At 42.9% G+C, this 18,311-nt stretch overlaps 1 protein-coding gene across 2 annotated transcripts in view; it reads left to right on the forward strand.

Moving 5' to 3' along the window:
- Nucleotides 1-702: 702 nt before the first annotated feature.
- Nucleotides 703-18,311, forward strand: part of GLT8D2 (glycosyltransferase 8 domain containing 2) — a 38,274-nt gene continuing 20,665 nt past the window's right edge. The window contains exons 1-3 of one of the 2 annotated variants that reach the window (XM_046013399.1): nucleotides 709-834; nucleotides 13,340-13,387; nucleotides 15,826-15,918. In XM_046013399.1, the coding sequence (XP_045869355.1) occupies nucleotides 13,369-13,387; nucleotides 15,826-15,918 (112 nt within the window). In that variant the 5' untranslated portion in view covers nucleotides 709-834; nucleotides 13,340-13,368. Of the gene's footprint in view, nucleotides 835-13,339; nucleotides 13,388-15,825; nucleotides 15,919-18,311 lie in introns of both variants that reach the window. The other variant, XM_046013398.1, reaches the window with a different exon arrangement.

Genomic DNA, 18,311 nt, shown 5'->3' on the forward strand with positions numbered 1-18,311 from the left:
TAGGGAAAGAGTTTGCAGAAATAAATTCCATGATTACAGGCAAAGTGCTGGCACCATTTCCTGGGTTTCTGAGAATCAATAGCAGAAACAGAACAGTCCAGACCTGGGTGGGGTTGATTCCCTGCCTGATTCTTTTCCATGTTCAGGCTCAAAACATACCATCTTAAAACCTCCATTGCGGTCATTGCGTTGGTAAAATGAGACCATAGCTGTTAGCTGAGCTTTAATTTGGGGACCACAGCATTTTAACGACTAGGGGATTTCAGGAGAAACAAGATTCTGAAAATCAGTATGAACTTCATTTTTCCATTTCTGCTCTTTCAAAGTTTACCTTAGACCCAACGTGTGGTGGAAATCCACCCTCCAAGCATTTGCTTTTCCCCCGGTTTTGAATCTTTTCCTCCAGAGCTGCCTTGTTTTTGAAACGATTTGCACGCAGGCTGCTGGAGGAGGATGCGAGAGGAAGTCTGGCCATGCAAGCCAGCCTGCCAAGCACATCTGGAAGTGGTTTCAGGGGCCGCCTCACCCCGCAGCTAGCGCAACGCCTGATTCCCAGCTCTCCCAGCTGCTCCAGCACCGGAGTGGAAGAAACCCGAGCCTCTCCAAAGTCAACGCAAGCAAAGGGGGGGGGGTGTTGGGGGCCGGGGGAGGAATACGCTCTCGGAAATGTAATATTGGCCTTGGGACTCTCCAACCCTTTGGGCTTTCCAATGGGATCTTAGAAGCAGCGAAGCAGCGGGAAGGGCAGCAGCCCCAGGCCAGCCAGGAGTTGAATGCTCTGCCCTACAGCTCTTCTGGACGGAGGAGCCCAAAGCCCGCCCTCACCGTTCACAGGTAAAGCAGTGTGGCAGCCTTTCCATTCTACCCTGGCCCGCCTGCAGCAGCCCTTTGTTTTGCTGTAGACTCAAGAACGTAAATCAGAGGTGGATTGTCCCACATGAACTTTGCCTTCAGGAACTCCCAGCTAATGTTTGTAGCATGTCGAGGCAACCATTTTTCTTTTCTTTTCTTTTCTTTTTTCTTTCTTTCTTTTTTTTTTTTTTTTGGCTATTGCAGCAAATCCAAGATACTCTCTGCAAGTTTTCACATGCTGGACTGCTTTTCCAGACCTGGGTTTAACTCCCCTGACCAGTGTGATTTACTGTTTTCATCATATTTTAAGCCTGGAAGTCAGTGGTGAGCTAGGACCTGGACAAATGCGAGTATTTAAATGCAGGTACATTTCTGAGCCACAGAAGATTGCACTGAGCTGTGATTCATGTTTTCAGAACCTGGAAAAAAAAGACTTGGTAGTTGTGGAAATCTAAATGAGGCTTATAAATACAGTCGTTGTTGTGTTTGGGTTGAAAATGCTTTCTTAACATTCAAAATTTATCTTATGTTCACTTTAGGAGCAAATGTAGGACCTTGGGTAAGCCTGATAGATAACTTATGATAGGAGTTAAGAAGGAACAGTTAACACAAGAGTAAAAAGAGGGAGGGGCACCTGGGTGGCTCAGTGGGTTAAGCCACTGCCTTCGACTCAGGTCATGATCTCAGGGTCCTGGGATGGAGTACCGCATTGGGCTCTCTGTTCAGCCGGAAACCTGCTTTCTCCTCTCTCTTTGCCTTCCTCTCTATCTACTTGTGATCTCTCTCTGTCAAATAAATAAAATCTTTTTTAAAAAAAGTAAAAAGAGGGAGAGGGGGGAAACATGATGCTATCTAAACATCTGGTCGTCCTGTGGGGTGGAGGGGGGAATCGGTCCTCCTACTGTCTCCCCGTGTTGTCAGTTATCAAAGTGACATTGGTTGGTTTGTTTTGTCTCTTCCTTCAAATGGCTTCATGTCACCTTTCTGTACAGAAACCTGTTTGTGCTTACCACCCTCCGTTGAATTCAGGGACAAGCAGAGCAGGGCAGTGCTGTGGTGAGAACATGGGCTCTGGGACCAGATCCCAGAGTTGAATCTATGCTTTGACACTTATCAGCTTTTTAAGCTTTGACTCTGAATACTTACTTCTCTGGGCCTCTATTTCTTCATCTGTAAAATGGGAATGAAGTGACATCGTAGGTCTAAAGGACATAACATAGAATCTGCGGAGTAGTGAGGCCCTTGGTGGTGCTGGCGATGACCATGGTGATGATGGACGTGGCCACACGTTCTGTGTGGTGGCAGCCCAGCCTTCGGCACATCGTTCCCTCTGATAGTCCCTCAGCTCCTCCCATGTATTTCTCCAGGGCTCTGCTTCCTTCCTTCTTCCCTTCAAACACCTTTCTTTCTTTTTTTCCCCACCCTGGCTCTTTTTATTTCTTCTTCATTCTTTTTACTTGATGAGAAAAAGACATGCTCACCAAGCCACAGTTCACAGAGTTTTCTAGTTCCCGGGGAGCATGATTCTAAATACTTCTTTTATTTCAACATTTCCCAAAGAATGTTCTGAAGACCATAGACCCATGGGGAAAATATATTCTGTGAACCATATGACCCTCTGAGTGATCTCAAGGCATTAATGGCATTTTAAAGGTCCTGAGAAGTCCTGCAGTAGAGAAATCTGCTTAAGGTTGTTTACCACTAAAGTTCCCGATTGACCCCCAGAGCTGCTTTATCACATAACATTGATTAACATTTCTCAGAGCACAATTTGCAGTATCCTGGTTCAGCCACGTTTGTTTTCATTTTGGTTCCTCTTATGGACTTGCTATTTCTCACCTTCCCTAGCCAACACCAAGGGGGAATGTGGTGTTTTTTCTTCCCTAGTTAAGGGCCTGAAATGATCACCTGTGCCACACTGATCTATAGAAAATCTGGCCTAAAGTGGACGGCTGGGATCAGCAGTTTTTCTGCAAAGGGCCAAATTGGTGGCTGCGCAAGCCATGTGGTCTGTTTTGCACCTACTCAGATCTGCCATTTAGTGTGAGATGAGCCAGAGACCAAATGTCAAAGAATAAACCTGGTTATGTTCCCATAAAACTTTACTTACAAAAAAATAGGCAGGATTTAATATAGGGCTCATAGTTTGTTGACACCTGCTCCAAAACCATTTTGTGAAAGAATGCTTCATCTCAACACAGGAGAAAGCAGAACAGGTCCTCCACAAAACGGAGACTCCCTCATCCGGTTTCTCTGTCCTGTGTATTTTGGTGGATCTTGAGTAAACAATTTATGCTAGAGCAAAAAATAAAAAAGGCCAGGAATGTTTTGTGAGAACCCAATTCCCGAGTCCCGATTTTGTCTTTCTATCTCTTTTCTTCAGGTGAACGCATGCTCTTGTCTTGTTGGTGACTTTGTAGCTCGTTTGGCTTAGGCAGTACTCTGTACAATGTTTTATGCACGTGCAAACTGCAGGGTTGCCTGACTTATGGAGGGAAGTTAAATCTCTGAGCTTATGTCAGTTGCTTGACATAATGATTGCAATCAGCAAAGGAAAGTGGTTGGCTACAGTATCTATTAAGATGGTTACAAATGAGTTCACTCAGAGCCAGGCTGCCTGGGTGGGAATCTCTGCCACTCATTAACTGTGTCATTCCCCGTGGTAAATCAGGGAGAGTAACTTTATGGATTGTTGTGAGGATTGAATTAGTGAATGTACGGAAATGTCATTAAAAAAAAAATGCCTGGCATGTAGGGGCGCCTGGGTGGCTCAGTGGGTTAAGCCGCTGCCTTCGGCTCGGGTCATGATCTCAGGAGTCCTGGGATCGAGTCCCACATTGGCTCTCTGCTTGGCAGGGAGCCTGCTTCTCTCTCTCTCGCTGTCAAATAAATAGATAAATAAAATCTTAAAAAAAGAAAAATGCCTGGCATGTAGAAATTGCTGTGCGCTACCTGTTATTATTATTGGCTATTTCATTCAATCTGCAGTGCAGTCACATTTTACTCACTGGGTCTTGTAAATTGTCCAGGCTTGCCTGGCTAAGAAATGGGGCAGAACCAGGATTGAAAGCTCTTTATAAGGACGAAGCCCATGATATTTCCATTCAGGTACAGGCCCTGCCAGATTAAAGTTATTCAATAATATCTTTAAGGAGCCCCCTCTTGGGGCACCTGGGTCACTCAGTCGGTCAAGCTTCTGCCTTTGTTTGGCTCAGATCATGATCCTGGGGTCCTGGGATTGAGCACAGGGTCCTGAGATCGAGCCCCATGTTGGGCTTCCTGGTAAGCAGGAAGTTTGCTTTTCCCTCTCCATCTGCCTCTCCCCACTGGCTTGTGCTCTTTCTCTCTCTCCAAAGGGAAAAAAAAAAAAAAAAAAAAAAGGCACCTCCTCTTTTATCTTTCGTTCTGATTTCCAAATTCTTTCCTATTCCTTTTCCTTACCTAAACCCAGAGCAGATGGGATTAATCAATCAGAGCTCTTTCTTTTTTAACCAACTCTGGTGATAGCTTTAGATTCCTTCTCAATTTAGCAATACTGAAAGCCCCTATGCACAGATTAAAGTTGGCTTGTAGACTGAAACTTAGGGGCTCTGATTTTTTTTTTTTTTAAAGATTTTATTTTATTTATTTGACAGAGAGAGAGATCACAAGTAGGCAGAGAGGCAGGCAGAGAGAGAGGAGGAAGCAGGCTCCCTGCGGAGCAGAGAGCCCGACGCGGGGCTCGATCTCAGGACCCTGAGATCATGACCTGAGCCGAAGGCAGCGGCTTAATCCACTGAGCCACCCAGGCGCCCCAGGGGCTCTGATTTTTGAAATATTTTTCTGGAATCCTTGCCACTTTGGCCTTTTCTTCCAAGGAAGAGCTAAGTCACTTAGCCACTGCCAGGTCTTAAAACATTCTTTCCAGATTTGGCCATAGGCCCGAGTTCTTTGGCATCTGGTAAAATAGCTCCCTGTATAAGGTCTTCAGGGGTCCATTTTTAAACTTAATGGTCACTTCTCAGGTCCAGACCATTCTCTGAACTCTCCTTTCCTTCCTAGTCACAGGTCCCAGGACCTCAGCCTTCTTTCCACGGCTCTTTGAAGGTACCACCTCCCAGTGCCTTGCCTAGGGAATCCCTCTGTCCAACACAGCCCGTGAGGCTCTATCTTTCTTCCTGTCTTGAAGACAAGCCCAGGGGCTCTTTAATGCCAAAGGCTTGGCTATTTACTCCTGTGGAGAAGCCGCCACGCAGGAGTCACGTGGGCTAGGAAAGCTTACAAAAGTGCAGGGAACACAGTTTTGAGCCTTCTTGTTTTGATGGTCAGAAAAAGGCTGAAAAAAGACCAGAGCCCTCTGCTTTTATTCCAGGAAGAGATCCATAGTCCTCTCCTTCTGGCCTTTTCCCCCAAGTAATGGCACGCTGCCCCCTTTCTTCCTGGGATTGAGGAAAAGGACAAGAGCTTCCTTCCCTTTCTTTCTCTTTCCTGTTTCTCATTCATTCATTCCACACACATTTGTTGAGGCGCACAGAGGCGCACAGAGTGGTCAAAGCACAGTGCCTGTCCTCAGTCATCTCATGATTTAGGGGAAAAGACAGGCACACCCATAAAATTTGAGCAGTGTTCTGAGTGCAGGGAGAGGGATAGGAATGGAGATCAGCGCCCAGGCAGGGTAATCAGATAAGACTTCTTGAAGGAGGTCATGCCTGAATTGAGTCTTGAAAGAACAAGTGACTGTTTACTGGGGAAAGAGGAGGGGAAAGGGCATTCCAGGCAGGAGGGACTCCATGAACCAAAGTTCAGAGGCAAGCAAGCATTTCTTTACATGCAGGAACCGTGTTAAGCCACCAGATGCTCTCCCAGGCTCTGCCCCAAACATTCCCGTTTCTCCCCACGCCAGGTCTCTGCCTCTTATTCTATGGGGTCTTAGGATATCCCCCAGCTGGTCCCTGCAGCACGTGTCCCTGACTTCCTCCATCAGTTTTCAACCTCTTTACCCCTCTGATCCCTCTACCAAATCCACACCATTAGCTTGTATCCAGGAGGTGCAAACATTTCTCAAGCTCCTACTTAATCTATTAGAATGCGTTCGTCTATTAGAGTCTGCCTGTACCAGAAACAGCAATTTATAGCAGCTTACACAGAAAGTGCCACCATCAGACAGAAGATGAAACTGAAGAGGAAGAGGATGCCAAATCTTTCTGATTTCCTATTTTTAAAAAATTTAGTAAGACAGACTTTCTTTTGGAAGTCCATGCCTCTCCAGGACTCCACTCCTGCCTTTATTCTGAAAGCTGCTTGGAAAGTTTTCTCCCAGCATCTGCTTCAGGAATTTTCTCTCCTTGACTCGCCGCTGCTGTGCCTTGTGACTAGATGTGCCATTGTCAGTTTCCTGGAGCCTTTTGTTTTGTCTTGAAGGGATTTTCGAGTAGGCAACATGCTGGATGGGGGAAAGATGAGCCTCCTTCTTGGACTAGTCTGCACTCTCTCTCTGCTTCTGGCATGTTCTCAGTAGTTGTAGTCACCAAGCACTCAGGGGCAAGCAGACCAAACTTGACTGACGCTCCATCTGGAGCCCGCCTCCCCTGCTCCTAGGATAGCCAGAATGACCTTCAAGACCTCCAGCTCTTTGTGCTTAAAGAGCATGGGCTTTGAAGTCAGAGAACCCTCATTTCACATTCCTGCTCTGCCATTTAGTAGCTGTGTGATTTTGAGCAAGTTACTGAACCTCTCTGAGCCACAATTTTCTCATTCGGATCCTGGGGATGGTAACATACCTCCTGAAAAGTGTTGTAAGAGTTAAAGTAGACGATGGGCCTGGTCAGCATAGAGCTAGGTGCAAATTAGGTGTGCAATAAATGGTAGCTGTCATTATTACCTAGCCCTGCAAACCTCTCTCCATAGGTGCACACAATTCTGGCCACAGGAAATGTGTTTATAAGGGCTCTTGTTTGCAAGACAATGTCATTTCAGAGGAACTTAAGGAAGAAAAGGGGAACTTATGGGTTTGACGAATGGGGATGCCCAGGGTAGAGCTGGCTCCAGGGACTCAGTCTCAGATCCTTTTGCCCTTGCCCTCATTCTCTCCCAGGGTGCTAGACTTCCTTCCTTCATGGAGTGGGGAAGAGGGGACATGTGTCCAGAGACCACTGTAAGCTTATATCATCTCAAAGAGTCAGCTGAATGCATATCATCTGAAATCATAAATGGTTAAAAAGTACCCAAAATCAATATCCAAAGAGTCCTAAGTAACATGCTACTTTGACTCAGTTGTATTCAGGGTACAAGACGAGAGGAGGAGAAGGGGCCTGTGTACATGTATCCTAAGTCTAGAGCCTGAGGAAATAAAAGGGAAGTTGTAGCTGGTTCTTTACAGTGAATTAAAGAGTTTTCTATTGAAGAGTTTCCCGAGATCACTGCCAACAAGTTCTCACAACACTGAGATTCATGAGGGAGCCCTGGGGCACTATGGCATCTGGCCTTCATACTGCCTCCCAGAGGCTCTCTGTCATGCTGCTGGTTTCTAAAGGTTAGTATTCCCTGTTTGCTGACTGCTGCCTCCAGTCAAGTGTCAAGTTTACAAGTTTCTTTGAAGGACCATAACGGAGAGGGGGCAACTTAATTTTTTTTTAAAATATTTTATTTATTTGACAGAGAGAAATCACAACTAGGCAGAGAGGCAGGCAGAGAGAGAGGAGGAAGCAGGCTCCCTGCAGAGCAGAGAGCCCGATGTGGGGCTCGATCCCAGGACCCTGAGATCATGACCTGAGCGGAAGGCAGAGGCTTTAACCCACTGAGCCACCCAGGCGCCCCGGGAGCAACTTAATTTTAAAATAAACTTTGGGGGGCGCCTGGGTGTCTCAGTGGGTTAAAGCCTCTGCTGTCGGCTCAGGTCATGGTCCCAGGGTCCTGGGATCGAGCCCCGCATCAGGCTCTCTGCTCCGCGGGGAGCCTGCTTCCTGCTCCTCTCTGCCTGCCTCTCTGCCTACTTGTGATCTCTATCTATCAAATAAATGAATAAAATCTTTAAAAAAATAAAATAAAATAAACTTTGGGTTCTCAAGACAAATTGTTATTTACTTTTTTTAATAGCCACACTCTTTCTTCCTTTCTTTCTTTTCTTAAATATCTTATTTATTTATTTGGGAAAGAGAGAGAGCAAGTGAGAGCACAACAGCATGGGGTAGGGAGAAGCAGACTCCCTGTTGAGCAGGGAGCCTGATGTGGGTTCCATCCCAGGATCGCAGGATCATGACATGAGCTGAAGGCAGACATTTAACCAACTGAACCACCCAGACATCACATCCCCTTCCCCCATTTTTTAAAGTTTTTATTTATTTAGATAAGCTCTTTCTTAAGAAGTTAAATACACATTTACCAATTGATCCTGCAATCTGATTTCTTTTTTTAAAAAATATTTTATTCATTTATTTAACAGAGAGAAAGAGAGAGAGAGAGATCATAAGTAGGCAGAGAGGCAGGCAGAGAGGGGGAAGCAGGCACCCTGCTGAGCAGAAAGCCTGATGTGGGGCTTGATCCTAGGACCCTGAGATCATGACCTGAGCTGAAGGCAGAGGTTTAACCCACTGAGCTACCCAGGTGCCCCGCAATCTGATTTCTAAGTATTTACCATAGAAAACTTAAAATCACACCGAATCCTGTAAATAAGTGTTTACAGAAACTTTATTCATAATCATAAAAACACAGGAAATAACTCAGATGTCCTTCAGTAGGTGAATGGGTAAACTGTGGCGCATCCGTGCAATGGAATACTACTTAACAATGATAAAGGGAAAAACTATTGACACACTCAATAGCAAGTATGAATCCCAAATACATCACGCTAAGTGAAAGAAGTCTCAAAAGATTGTGTACTGCATGATCCCAATTATATGGCAGTCTGGAAATGGCAAAACTACAGGAACAGGGAACAGATTGGTGTTTTCAAGGGGCTAGGTGTTGGGCAGGTTCTGCCTGCAAAAAGGTAGCACAAGAGAATTCTTTGGAGGTGTTGGACTTGTTATCTATTCCATTTGTTGTACAAGAATTCATCCAAGATACAATAAATTCTTAGTATAATTAGTACAACATACAATAAATTCTTAGCAGAAGAATTTATGCATGTATTAAAATATATAGAATGGTATAACCAAAAAAGTGAATTCTACTGTGTGTAAATATTTAAATATTTAAAATCCAAGAAGTCAAATTTTGAAGCTGATACTATGTCTTTAATAAATGACTTGTATCACAGAAAGGAAGCCTATTAAAAACAAAACAAAACACCACATATACTAAAATACAATTTGTGTTTCTCTGGGTGAAAGCTTCTTTCTCACTATGGAAGATGATAATATGAAATTTATGGAAATCCAGAAGACCACAAAGAAATCACCTTGTTAACATGTGTCCAAAGTCTTGGCAGAAAAATTGTTCCCGTCGACCAGTTCTTTATTCTCTGAAGAAGCAGTTGGGGCTCTCCTGTTAAAAGATGCTGTTCCTGGAATATATTTAGTTGATAGGCCTCTTAGACCTTGCCCTCAATTTGTATTTTGCAAAGCCAAGGTGTCTGTTTAAAAATTTGGCCTGGTAACATCTCTGTGTGTATGCGCGCGTGCTTAGACTCTCCTGTGCATAACTATCTATTTGAATAGATAATACATCCCATGATTCAACATTCTGCAGGTGCCAAGTCTTCTGTTTATTAGAACCTATCGGCTGGGTCTGTTGCAACCGTTCGTACCTGGGGCCCATTTTAATTGTTCGGGGCCGAGTGCCGTGTTGGTTATGATATAAGTGCAGTGTAAGTCCTGTGGGAATATCAAGTGAAAGTCCCCCTCTGTTTTGTATCCTGGCCCCTCCTTGATCTTCTGCAGTCTTCAATATAGCAGAGGACGTTTCACCATCAGTCTACATGAAGTTGCAAATGTGGGCATTTTCATGACCTTTAGTGGGTACAGCAGTGCAAAAGAGGAAATCTTATCCCAGGTCTGTCTCTGGCAGCCCTCCAGCCTTCCTTGGAGGGCTTTCTTTTCCATTTGCACTCCTCCCTCTGGCAGTCCCCCTGGAAGTCAGCCTGCCCCTCTCTGATGTTTGGCCTAGGACTGGGGTCTCACCCTTTCCGTCACCTGGCGTGTCACATCGTGAACTGGGGCCTATGAAAACCCTCAGGTCAAACCTAGCAAATCATCCCAGAGCAGCAGTTTTTCTAGATGATCAAACAGCGAAAACGTTGTTTTGACCCAGATGGCAGTTGGGTCTATCTATCCCAGGGGGTCTAACCTTTAACTTGGGGCACACAGACCACCAAAGTGTCCATGGATACATTTCACAGGATTTCATGTACTAAGAGAAAAAATATATATTTTTTATTATATTTATATATATGTGTTTTATTTATATATGTGTGTTTGTGTGTGTATATGTACATATACATATTATATATGTATATATATATGCATATATATTATATATATACATATATAATATGTATATGTACATATACACATATGCCTTGCACATGCAGGAGCACTCTCTCTCCCTCCCTCTGCCAAAAAAAAATATATATATGTATACACATATATATATTTATATAAATATATATACACACATATATATAAATATATATATACACAAATATATATGTGTGTATATATTTATATATTTTTAATATGTACATATTTTTCATATATATACATATATGTATATATGTGTGTGTATATATATATAAATATATATATATATATTATTTTTTTTTTGCAGAGGGAAGGAGAGAGAGTGCTCCTGCATGTGCAAGGCAGGGGTGAGGGGTGGGGGTGGCAGCTGAGGCAGAGGTGGAGAGGTGGGGGGGAGAGGCAGAGGGAGAGAGAATCTCAAGCAGACTCCCCACTAAGCGGGAAGCCCACAACCCTGAGATCATGACCTGAGCCGTTTGCTTAACTGACTGAGTCACTTAGGCATACCTAAAAACGTCTTCGCTTTCACTAGCCTCTAAGCAGACCTGAGGTTTTCTTTCAATTGTGAATGTAGATGACAAATCACAGAAGTTACCGTGTATCTGTGCCATCATCCCCTGTAGAAATCAGATACTTTCATATCACATTACAGTTGTTCAGGTAGCTCACACATTTTTAAATCTCACCACTACCTCAACGGACAGTTACTAATTACCTTAGCTAACGGTTGTTACTTAATAAAGAAATATATGTATTATGTCACAACTTTGGGGTTTTTGTCCCCAACGTGCTGATGACTTCCTTTCCTTTAAAATTCTGTAATTAGGGGCGCCTGGGTGGCTCAGTGGGTTAAAGCCTCTGCCTTCAGCTTAGGTCATGATCCCAGGGTCCTGGGATCGAGCCCCGCATCAGGCTCTCTGCTCAGCAGGGAGCCTGCTTCCTCCTCTCTCTCTGCTTGCCTCTCTGCCTACTTGCAATCTCTGTCAAATAAATAAATAAATCTTTAAAAAAAATAAAATTCTGTAATTGATTTTCTTTATGAAACAATATATTCTTTAAGCTTTACAAAACATTCTAGAAAGAGGTCTGTGGTCATCAGCAGACTTTTGAGACTGATATCTGAAAAAAGGTTAAGATTTCTTCCAGCAGCCCTAGATTTGGAGATTCAAGTAAAACGGACTCATATTTCCCCACCCAATAGCCTCTCCAAAATTCCCGCAACTTCCTGATGGCTTACATTGCCTTACATTGAAAGTGCCCACAGAACTTGGTCTCGGTTGCATCTCTCCCCTAGTCTCCATGTCCAACAAGGACCCCCTTTCCTTGATTTCCCCCAAACAGTAGGGTGGGGATTAGACGGTGCAGAACATGGCAGAAGACTGTGGACTGAACATTGGGCCTCCCAGTTATTGAAAATCCTGGTGCCATTATCATAAGGAAAAAACTTCTCCTGAGCAAGGGGCAGCCCCCACAAGGGGATCTTTCTCCTCCGCACATACTGTTCTTGTGCTGCTGCCAACCCCAGGATTCCAGGTCATCATTTATGTGGACCCATTTAACATGTTCTTCTCTCATCCCTGCCCACCCCATCCAAGCATGGAACACTTTGACTTCATGAAAACAGAGTTTTCTCTCTGAGAGGACCTCTGCTAGCAACCAGAGGAGTCATTATTTTTCCTCATTCTTTTTTTTTTTTAAGATTTTATTTATTTATTAGAGAGGTGGAGAAAGACCACAAGTAGGCAGAGCGTCAGGCAGAGGGAAAGGGAGAAGCAGGTTCTCTGCTGATCAGGGAGCCCGATGCAGGGCTTGATCTCAGGACCCTGGGATCATGACCTGAGCTGAAGGCAGCTGCTTAACCGACTGAGCCACCCAGGCACCCCATTTTCCCTCATTCCTATGCAGTGTTCAGGAATCTGAAGGTAACGCAAGAAACTTGTATTTTAGAGCCAATTGTGGACGAGTTTGAGTGTTCACTCTCCTTTACCATCAGAATTTCTGTAGGAATGTTTGAAAACATTTGGTTTGCAGACTTTAGTGCAGATAAACACTGATGGAGGGAGTTGCATGCATTTGAAATAGAATCAAAACTCCTTAACAGACAGAACAGTTTGTCTCCAGTCTCATCTGAGCAGTCTCTTCTTTAGCCCATTCCATTCCAGTCACATTGAACTTCTTGCAGTGCTTAGAATACTCAGAGCTCTTGTTGGCCGCAGGACCTTTGCACCTGCTCTTTCCTTTCCTTTGCACTTTGCTGTTTCCTTCTATATTCTCCTACTGGCTCCTGCTCTTCCTTCTGACCAAATTCCATCTCATCAGTGAGGTTTTTCCCCCTGATTTCTCTTCATGAAATGCTCCCAGCTCTGTTTATCCCCGGACCTCTGTTGGTTCCTTCATATCTCTTACCATAATCTAATTATTTTACCTATTACTTTTTAATATCTGTTTTCCCCACAGGATTGAAAGCACCATGAGGATAGGGACTAGGACTGATTTGTTCATTGTGCATCCCTAGAACATAGCACAGTGCTGGGCTTTTAGTAGGATCTCAGTAAATACTCATGGAATGATGACTGAACTTTGTGTAAGATATAGTTCTGTTTCCACAAGGGGTCCCTGAGGATGTAAAAATTTCCTTGTCAAAGGAATGCAGTTACAATGGCAGAAAATATGCATGGGATTGATATTTTGGATCAAGGAGATGTTCTCGAGTGACATTTCTTCACTTAGCATCATCTGATTTGCTAACCAGAGAGCTGACAGGGCTGTTTTGGAGAAGGTAAAAAACAAACAAACAAAAAAGGACCCTGAAGACAAAAGATTACCCCTTGGAGGCCCTTTGTACTGTTTGCACAGCTGGAGAAATTAATTGGAAGAGGGGAACTATACAACCAAGAAATATTTGTTTCCAAAGTTCTAGATTCAGAATAATGAAGAATGAGTCCACAGTTTGCCACATATCAGACCATCAAATATATGGTTCTTAATCGTTACAAAATGACTTTTGGGTTGATTCTGTTTTAAATAATTTTTTTTTCTTCAATCCACAGGTCACAGTTTTTGTCTACTTTGAACACACATGGCTTTGTTACGAAAAAGTAAGGTTATGGCTTTTGACAATCATGATTATTAAAAATAGATATTTTAAAGGACTGTTTTGATGCTACATCTTGGCTTTTTAAAAAAAAATCCTTTGATTTTTATGGACAGTTTTCGCACAGGCAATTCTGGGAATCATCATTTCAGGATGATGCCTGTGGAAAGTTGTTAAATATTTTATCCAGAGGTGGATTTATCCAAAGAGGGGTCATACATTTCTATAAACTTGTAAATATAATTTATTTTCTCATTTTAAATAAATATGCATGTTCTTATTTAATTTAGCAGTTGAAATTTTATGTTCCTGTTCTTTTTATTATTATTATTATTTTTTTATGATGGGCAGCAAAACAAAGTTTATTGAGCGATAGTGAAAAGTTCCCAAAGAGAAAGGGGACTCGATAGGGCTGCCCTCGTGTTCTTAGTCTTAAAGAATCACCTTAAATTATATAATCTTCAAGCCCCATCAGAACCTGGATTTGGCCTTGATTTTGGATCTAGCAGTTTGTAAACCTGGGAGGGAAACATAGTAATCTAACTGTGTTGCTGTTAGCCTCAGGGTAGAGTTGCCTGATGCAGCAGATGAAAAGACAAGATATCCAGTTAGATATGAATTTCAGATTGACTATGGATGATATTTTCGTGTAAGTATATCCCAAATATTGCAGGACATACTTATACCAAAAAAAAAAAAAAATAGAGGTGGTGATAGACATTGAGTTGCTTCCCTAAACTGGCTGTGGCAGGTAGATGTTAATCAGACATATAAAAAAAGTATAGGACTTTGTTCCTTACCTTCTATTTCTCTATAGCTCGGTTTTTTTTTTTTTTAAGATTTTTTATTTATTTATTTGACAGACAGAGAGCACAAGCAGGCAGAGAGGCAGGCAGCGAGAGGAAGGGAAGGAGGCTCCCCGCTGAGCAGAAAGCCCAACGCGGGGCTCGATCCCAGGAGTCCAGGATCACGACCCAAGCCAAAGGCAGAGACCCCAACCCACCGAGCCACCCAGGAGCCCCCTCTATGGTTCGGTTTTAAACTGAGTCTATTATCCTGTTGTCTCTGGCTGAATCTGAGAATCCAGAAAGGCAGAGGGGAGCCGGATGTTAGCACAATAGAATCATTGAGCTTTGGAATATAGCTCTGGAAGACATCCGTGAAGACTGACTGCTTCCTTTTACCAATGTGAGGACAAAGATCTAGGAGCCAGAAAATAGATCAGTATGAGGCCAATAAATGTCAACACCTGATGCACAGTAGCAGGAAATGATAACACATAGCAATTGTAAGAGTTTGCAGGCCCACGTTGCGTCTGTTAACTCTCCACCCAGGTGAGACAATGATTAACACTACAATCACAGTCTTCATGGAGCAGATGAGCAAACTGAGGCTCAGAGAGGTTAAGTAACCTGCCCAGAGCCCACAGCTAAGAGGTGATAGAATCACTATTTGACTCTCACTTGAAATCCTAGCCCTTTCCTCTCCTACCAACACTTTCCAGACTTCAAGTACTTATGCTCCATGTAGACCAGTGAACGCCTTCTCAACTTTTCATCATCTGTGTTTCTTCTGCCTTATGCATGACTTAACAGTTTTAAGTAGACTCGCTTAAAGAATTATGTGTACTTTATCATAGAAGGTGTATACCCTTAGTATAAATAGAATAAGCTATTTCCTATCAAAAAAACAAGGTGATTAAACAAATACATATGATTAGAGCAATGCTATTCAATTCTGGGTAGCTTTTGTTGCCTGCCTGCAGCTAAAACGAAACTGATTTCTCACACTGTGATTTAACGTTACTCAATGCCACAATCATGGACCTCCTATAGCATCTCATGTACAATCAGTGGCCTGTGCTTCATAGTACGAAAACACTGTCCTGTATCACTCTGCTTCTCAGTAGATCCCAAGGGCAAGCATCACTATTATGGAACAGATGGTTAGAATGCTTACAACTGGAAGAGATATTTGGGTCTTCCGGCTTCTCACTCAGGGCAAGAATTTTCTGTACGTCATCCTTGACCAGTGGCTGAATTAACTGAGAAGCAGCTGAGTTATAATAGCTGAGAACATGTTTTCTTAGAAGTACTGGCTCATCATAAGCATTATATAAATGTGAGCTATCAATCGAAATGAAGTGTTCATGCCCAGAAAGTAGTTCCAGAGGCGGCATCATACAGGCATTAAGGCTGTAGCCTCTACCATAGGACTGCCAAGGGTATCCCTGGATCTTTCTTAAACTACATCTCCATATCCTTGAGCATCACCAACATGCCAGGATAACCTCTACTGCACATGCCATCTGCTTAAAGAAGGGTCCCAGACCACCCCTGCTATGCACGTCGGGGAAGGCATCTGCTCCTATGACTATTCTAAACTTCCCACAGATTTCAGCTTGATAGGTTACACTTGAATGTGTTTCTGTTTTTATTTCAGTTAATCAGGTGTTGCTGTTCCTTCTGATTGTGACCCTCTGTGGGATCCTGTATAAGAAAGTTCATAAGGGGACGGTGCTCAGGAATGAAACAGGTATGCTAAAGGAAATAAGCCAGTCACGAAAAGACAAATACTATGTGATTCTTCTTATATGAGGTACTTAGACAGTCAAAATTCTCCAGACAGAAAGTACAATGGTGGTTGCCAAGGACTGGGCTGGGGGCGGGTGCAGATAGGGAGTTCTTGCTTAATGGGTATAAGTGGTAGTTTTTTTTTTTTTTTTAAGATTTTATTTATTTACTTGACAGATAGAGATCACAAGTAGGCAGAGAGGCAGGCAGAGAGAGAGGAGGAAGCAGGCTCCCCACAGAGCAGAGAGCCCAATGCGGGGCTTGATCCCAGGACCTTGGGATCATGACCTGAGCTGAAGGCAGAGGCTTTAACCCACTGAGCCACCCAGGTGCCCCAAAGTAGTAGTTTTATAAGATGAGTTTATAAAACTCTTGTGTTAGAAGAGTTACGGGGATGGACGGTGGTGAGATTTGTACAACTGTGTGAATGTATTTTAATGCACTGAACTGTGTGTTTAAAAATGGTGAAGATGATAAATTGTATGTGTTTTTTACCACAATAAAAATAATTTTTAAAAAAGGAACAAAGCAGATAAACAAGCCTGTAACCCGTCAAGATGCGACACATAGGACTGAGGTTTAAATGTGTTCCTTTGATTCCTTTCAGTAGCTGGGTTCAGAGACAAGCCACAATCTGGTCAGATCTCAAGGACCTGCTTGTAGAATAGCCACCCAAGGCCAAGTATTCAGTGATGTTCTAGAACGATCAGTGCTACTCAAACTTTAGCACATATAAGAATCACAATTAGGGTTTGTTAAAACACAGTACTTGGACCCACCTTGAGGAATTTTGAATTAGTAGGTTTGGAGTAAGGCCTGAGAATTTGCATTTCTAATAAACTCCCAGTGACACTTTGTTCTTGGACTACGCTTTGGGTAGCTTGCTTTACATCTGTCTCTTGAGTCTTTAATAATTTTGATTATGAAAATTGCCTTCTCTCTCTTCTCCCCCCTGGCTCATTCCCATCAGCACACTAATAGACTCAGAATTTTCCACTTAAAAAAGATCCTGTATTGGGGCGCCTGGGTGGCTCAGTGGGTTAAAATCTCTGCCTTCGGCTCAGGTCATGATCCCAGGGTCCTGGGATAGAGCCCCGCATCGGGTTCTCTGCTCAGCAGGGAGCCTGCTTCCTCTCCTCTCTCTGCCTGCCTCTCTGCCTACTTGAAATATCTGTCTGTCAAATAAATAAATAAAATCTTTTAAAAAAAAAAAGATCCTGTATTGACCCTATATCCACTTCCTGCTGTGCCAAGAAGCCTGGTTTCCCTCCTAAGGGGTAAATTGCTTGAAATGGCACTTTCACAACCTCTGAACCCACAAAATCAACCCCCACAAAAATTCAGAAGCACTGATAGCATGTATGTTATGTTATATTATATTATTTATAAAGATTTTATTTTTAAATAATCCTTACACCCACTGTGGAACTCAAACTCACAACCCTGAGATCAAGAGTCTCACACTCCTGCGAATGAGCCAGGCAGATGCCCTTATTTTTAGATAATTTAATTTTTACATTAATCAAACAAATACATTTATGAAAAATGTAGAAGACAAAAATATTGTCTGTTTCTGTATCAACCAAAAGCAAATACAATTAATATTTTACATGATGAATTATATTCATCTCACACTTTTTTCTTAAGCCAGCTTAGGCACTGAACATACAATGAAAAACACAATGTCTGAGTTCTCATAAAATTGACTTATCTTAATATAAACAATGCATTAAAAAAAGTTAATGGGTACCTGGGTGGCTTAGTCAGTTAAGCATCTGACTTCAGCTCAGAGCATGATCTCAGGGTCCTGGGATGGAGCCCCACATAGGACTCCCTGCTCAGCGGGGAATCTGCTTCTTCCTCTCCCTCTGTCCCTTTCCCTTGCTCATGATCTCTCTCACACTCTCTCTTTCTCACAAACAAACAAACAAACACTAAACAGTTAAAAACATGTGTAATCTGGGTGGCTCAGTTGGTTAGGCAGCTGCCTTTGGCTCAGGTCATGATTCCATAGTCCTGAAATCGAGTCCCCCATCGGGCACCCAGCTCTGCGGGGAGTCTGCTTCTCTCTTTGACTTTCTCCTCTCTCATGTTCTCTCTTACTTGCTCTCTCTCTCTCAAATAAATAAATAAAATCTTTAAAAATACGTAATCTGATCTAAATGAACACGAGGAACATCTGGAAAGAGACTGATTCCACATAAAGACATGTATACAAGTGTTTCTAGGGAGTTATCCTTTGTAGCCGCAGACTGGAAACAATCCAGGTGTGACTCAACTAGCGATTAGATAAAATGTAGTATATTGACACAATGAAGTCCTTTTCAACAATAAAAAGGAACACGGTAATATGTG

This window comes from Meles meles, chromosome 7 (genome assembly GCF_922984935.1).
Source record: "Meles meles chromosome 7, mMelMel3.1 paternal haplotype, whole genome shotgun sequence".
NCBI classification, from domain to species: domain Eukaryota; kingdom Metazoa; phylum Chordata; class Mammalia; order Carnivora; family Mustelidae; genus Meles; species Meles meles.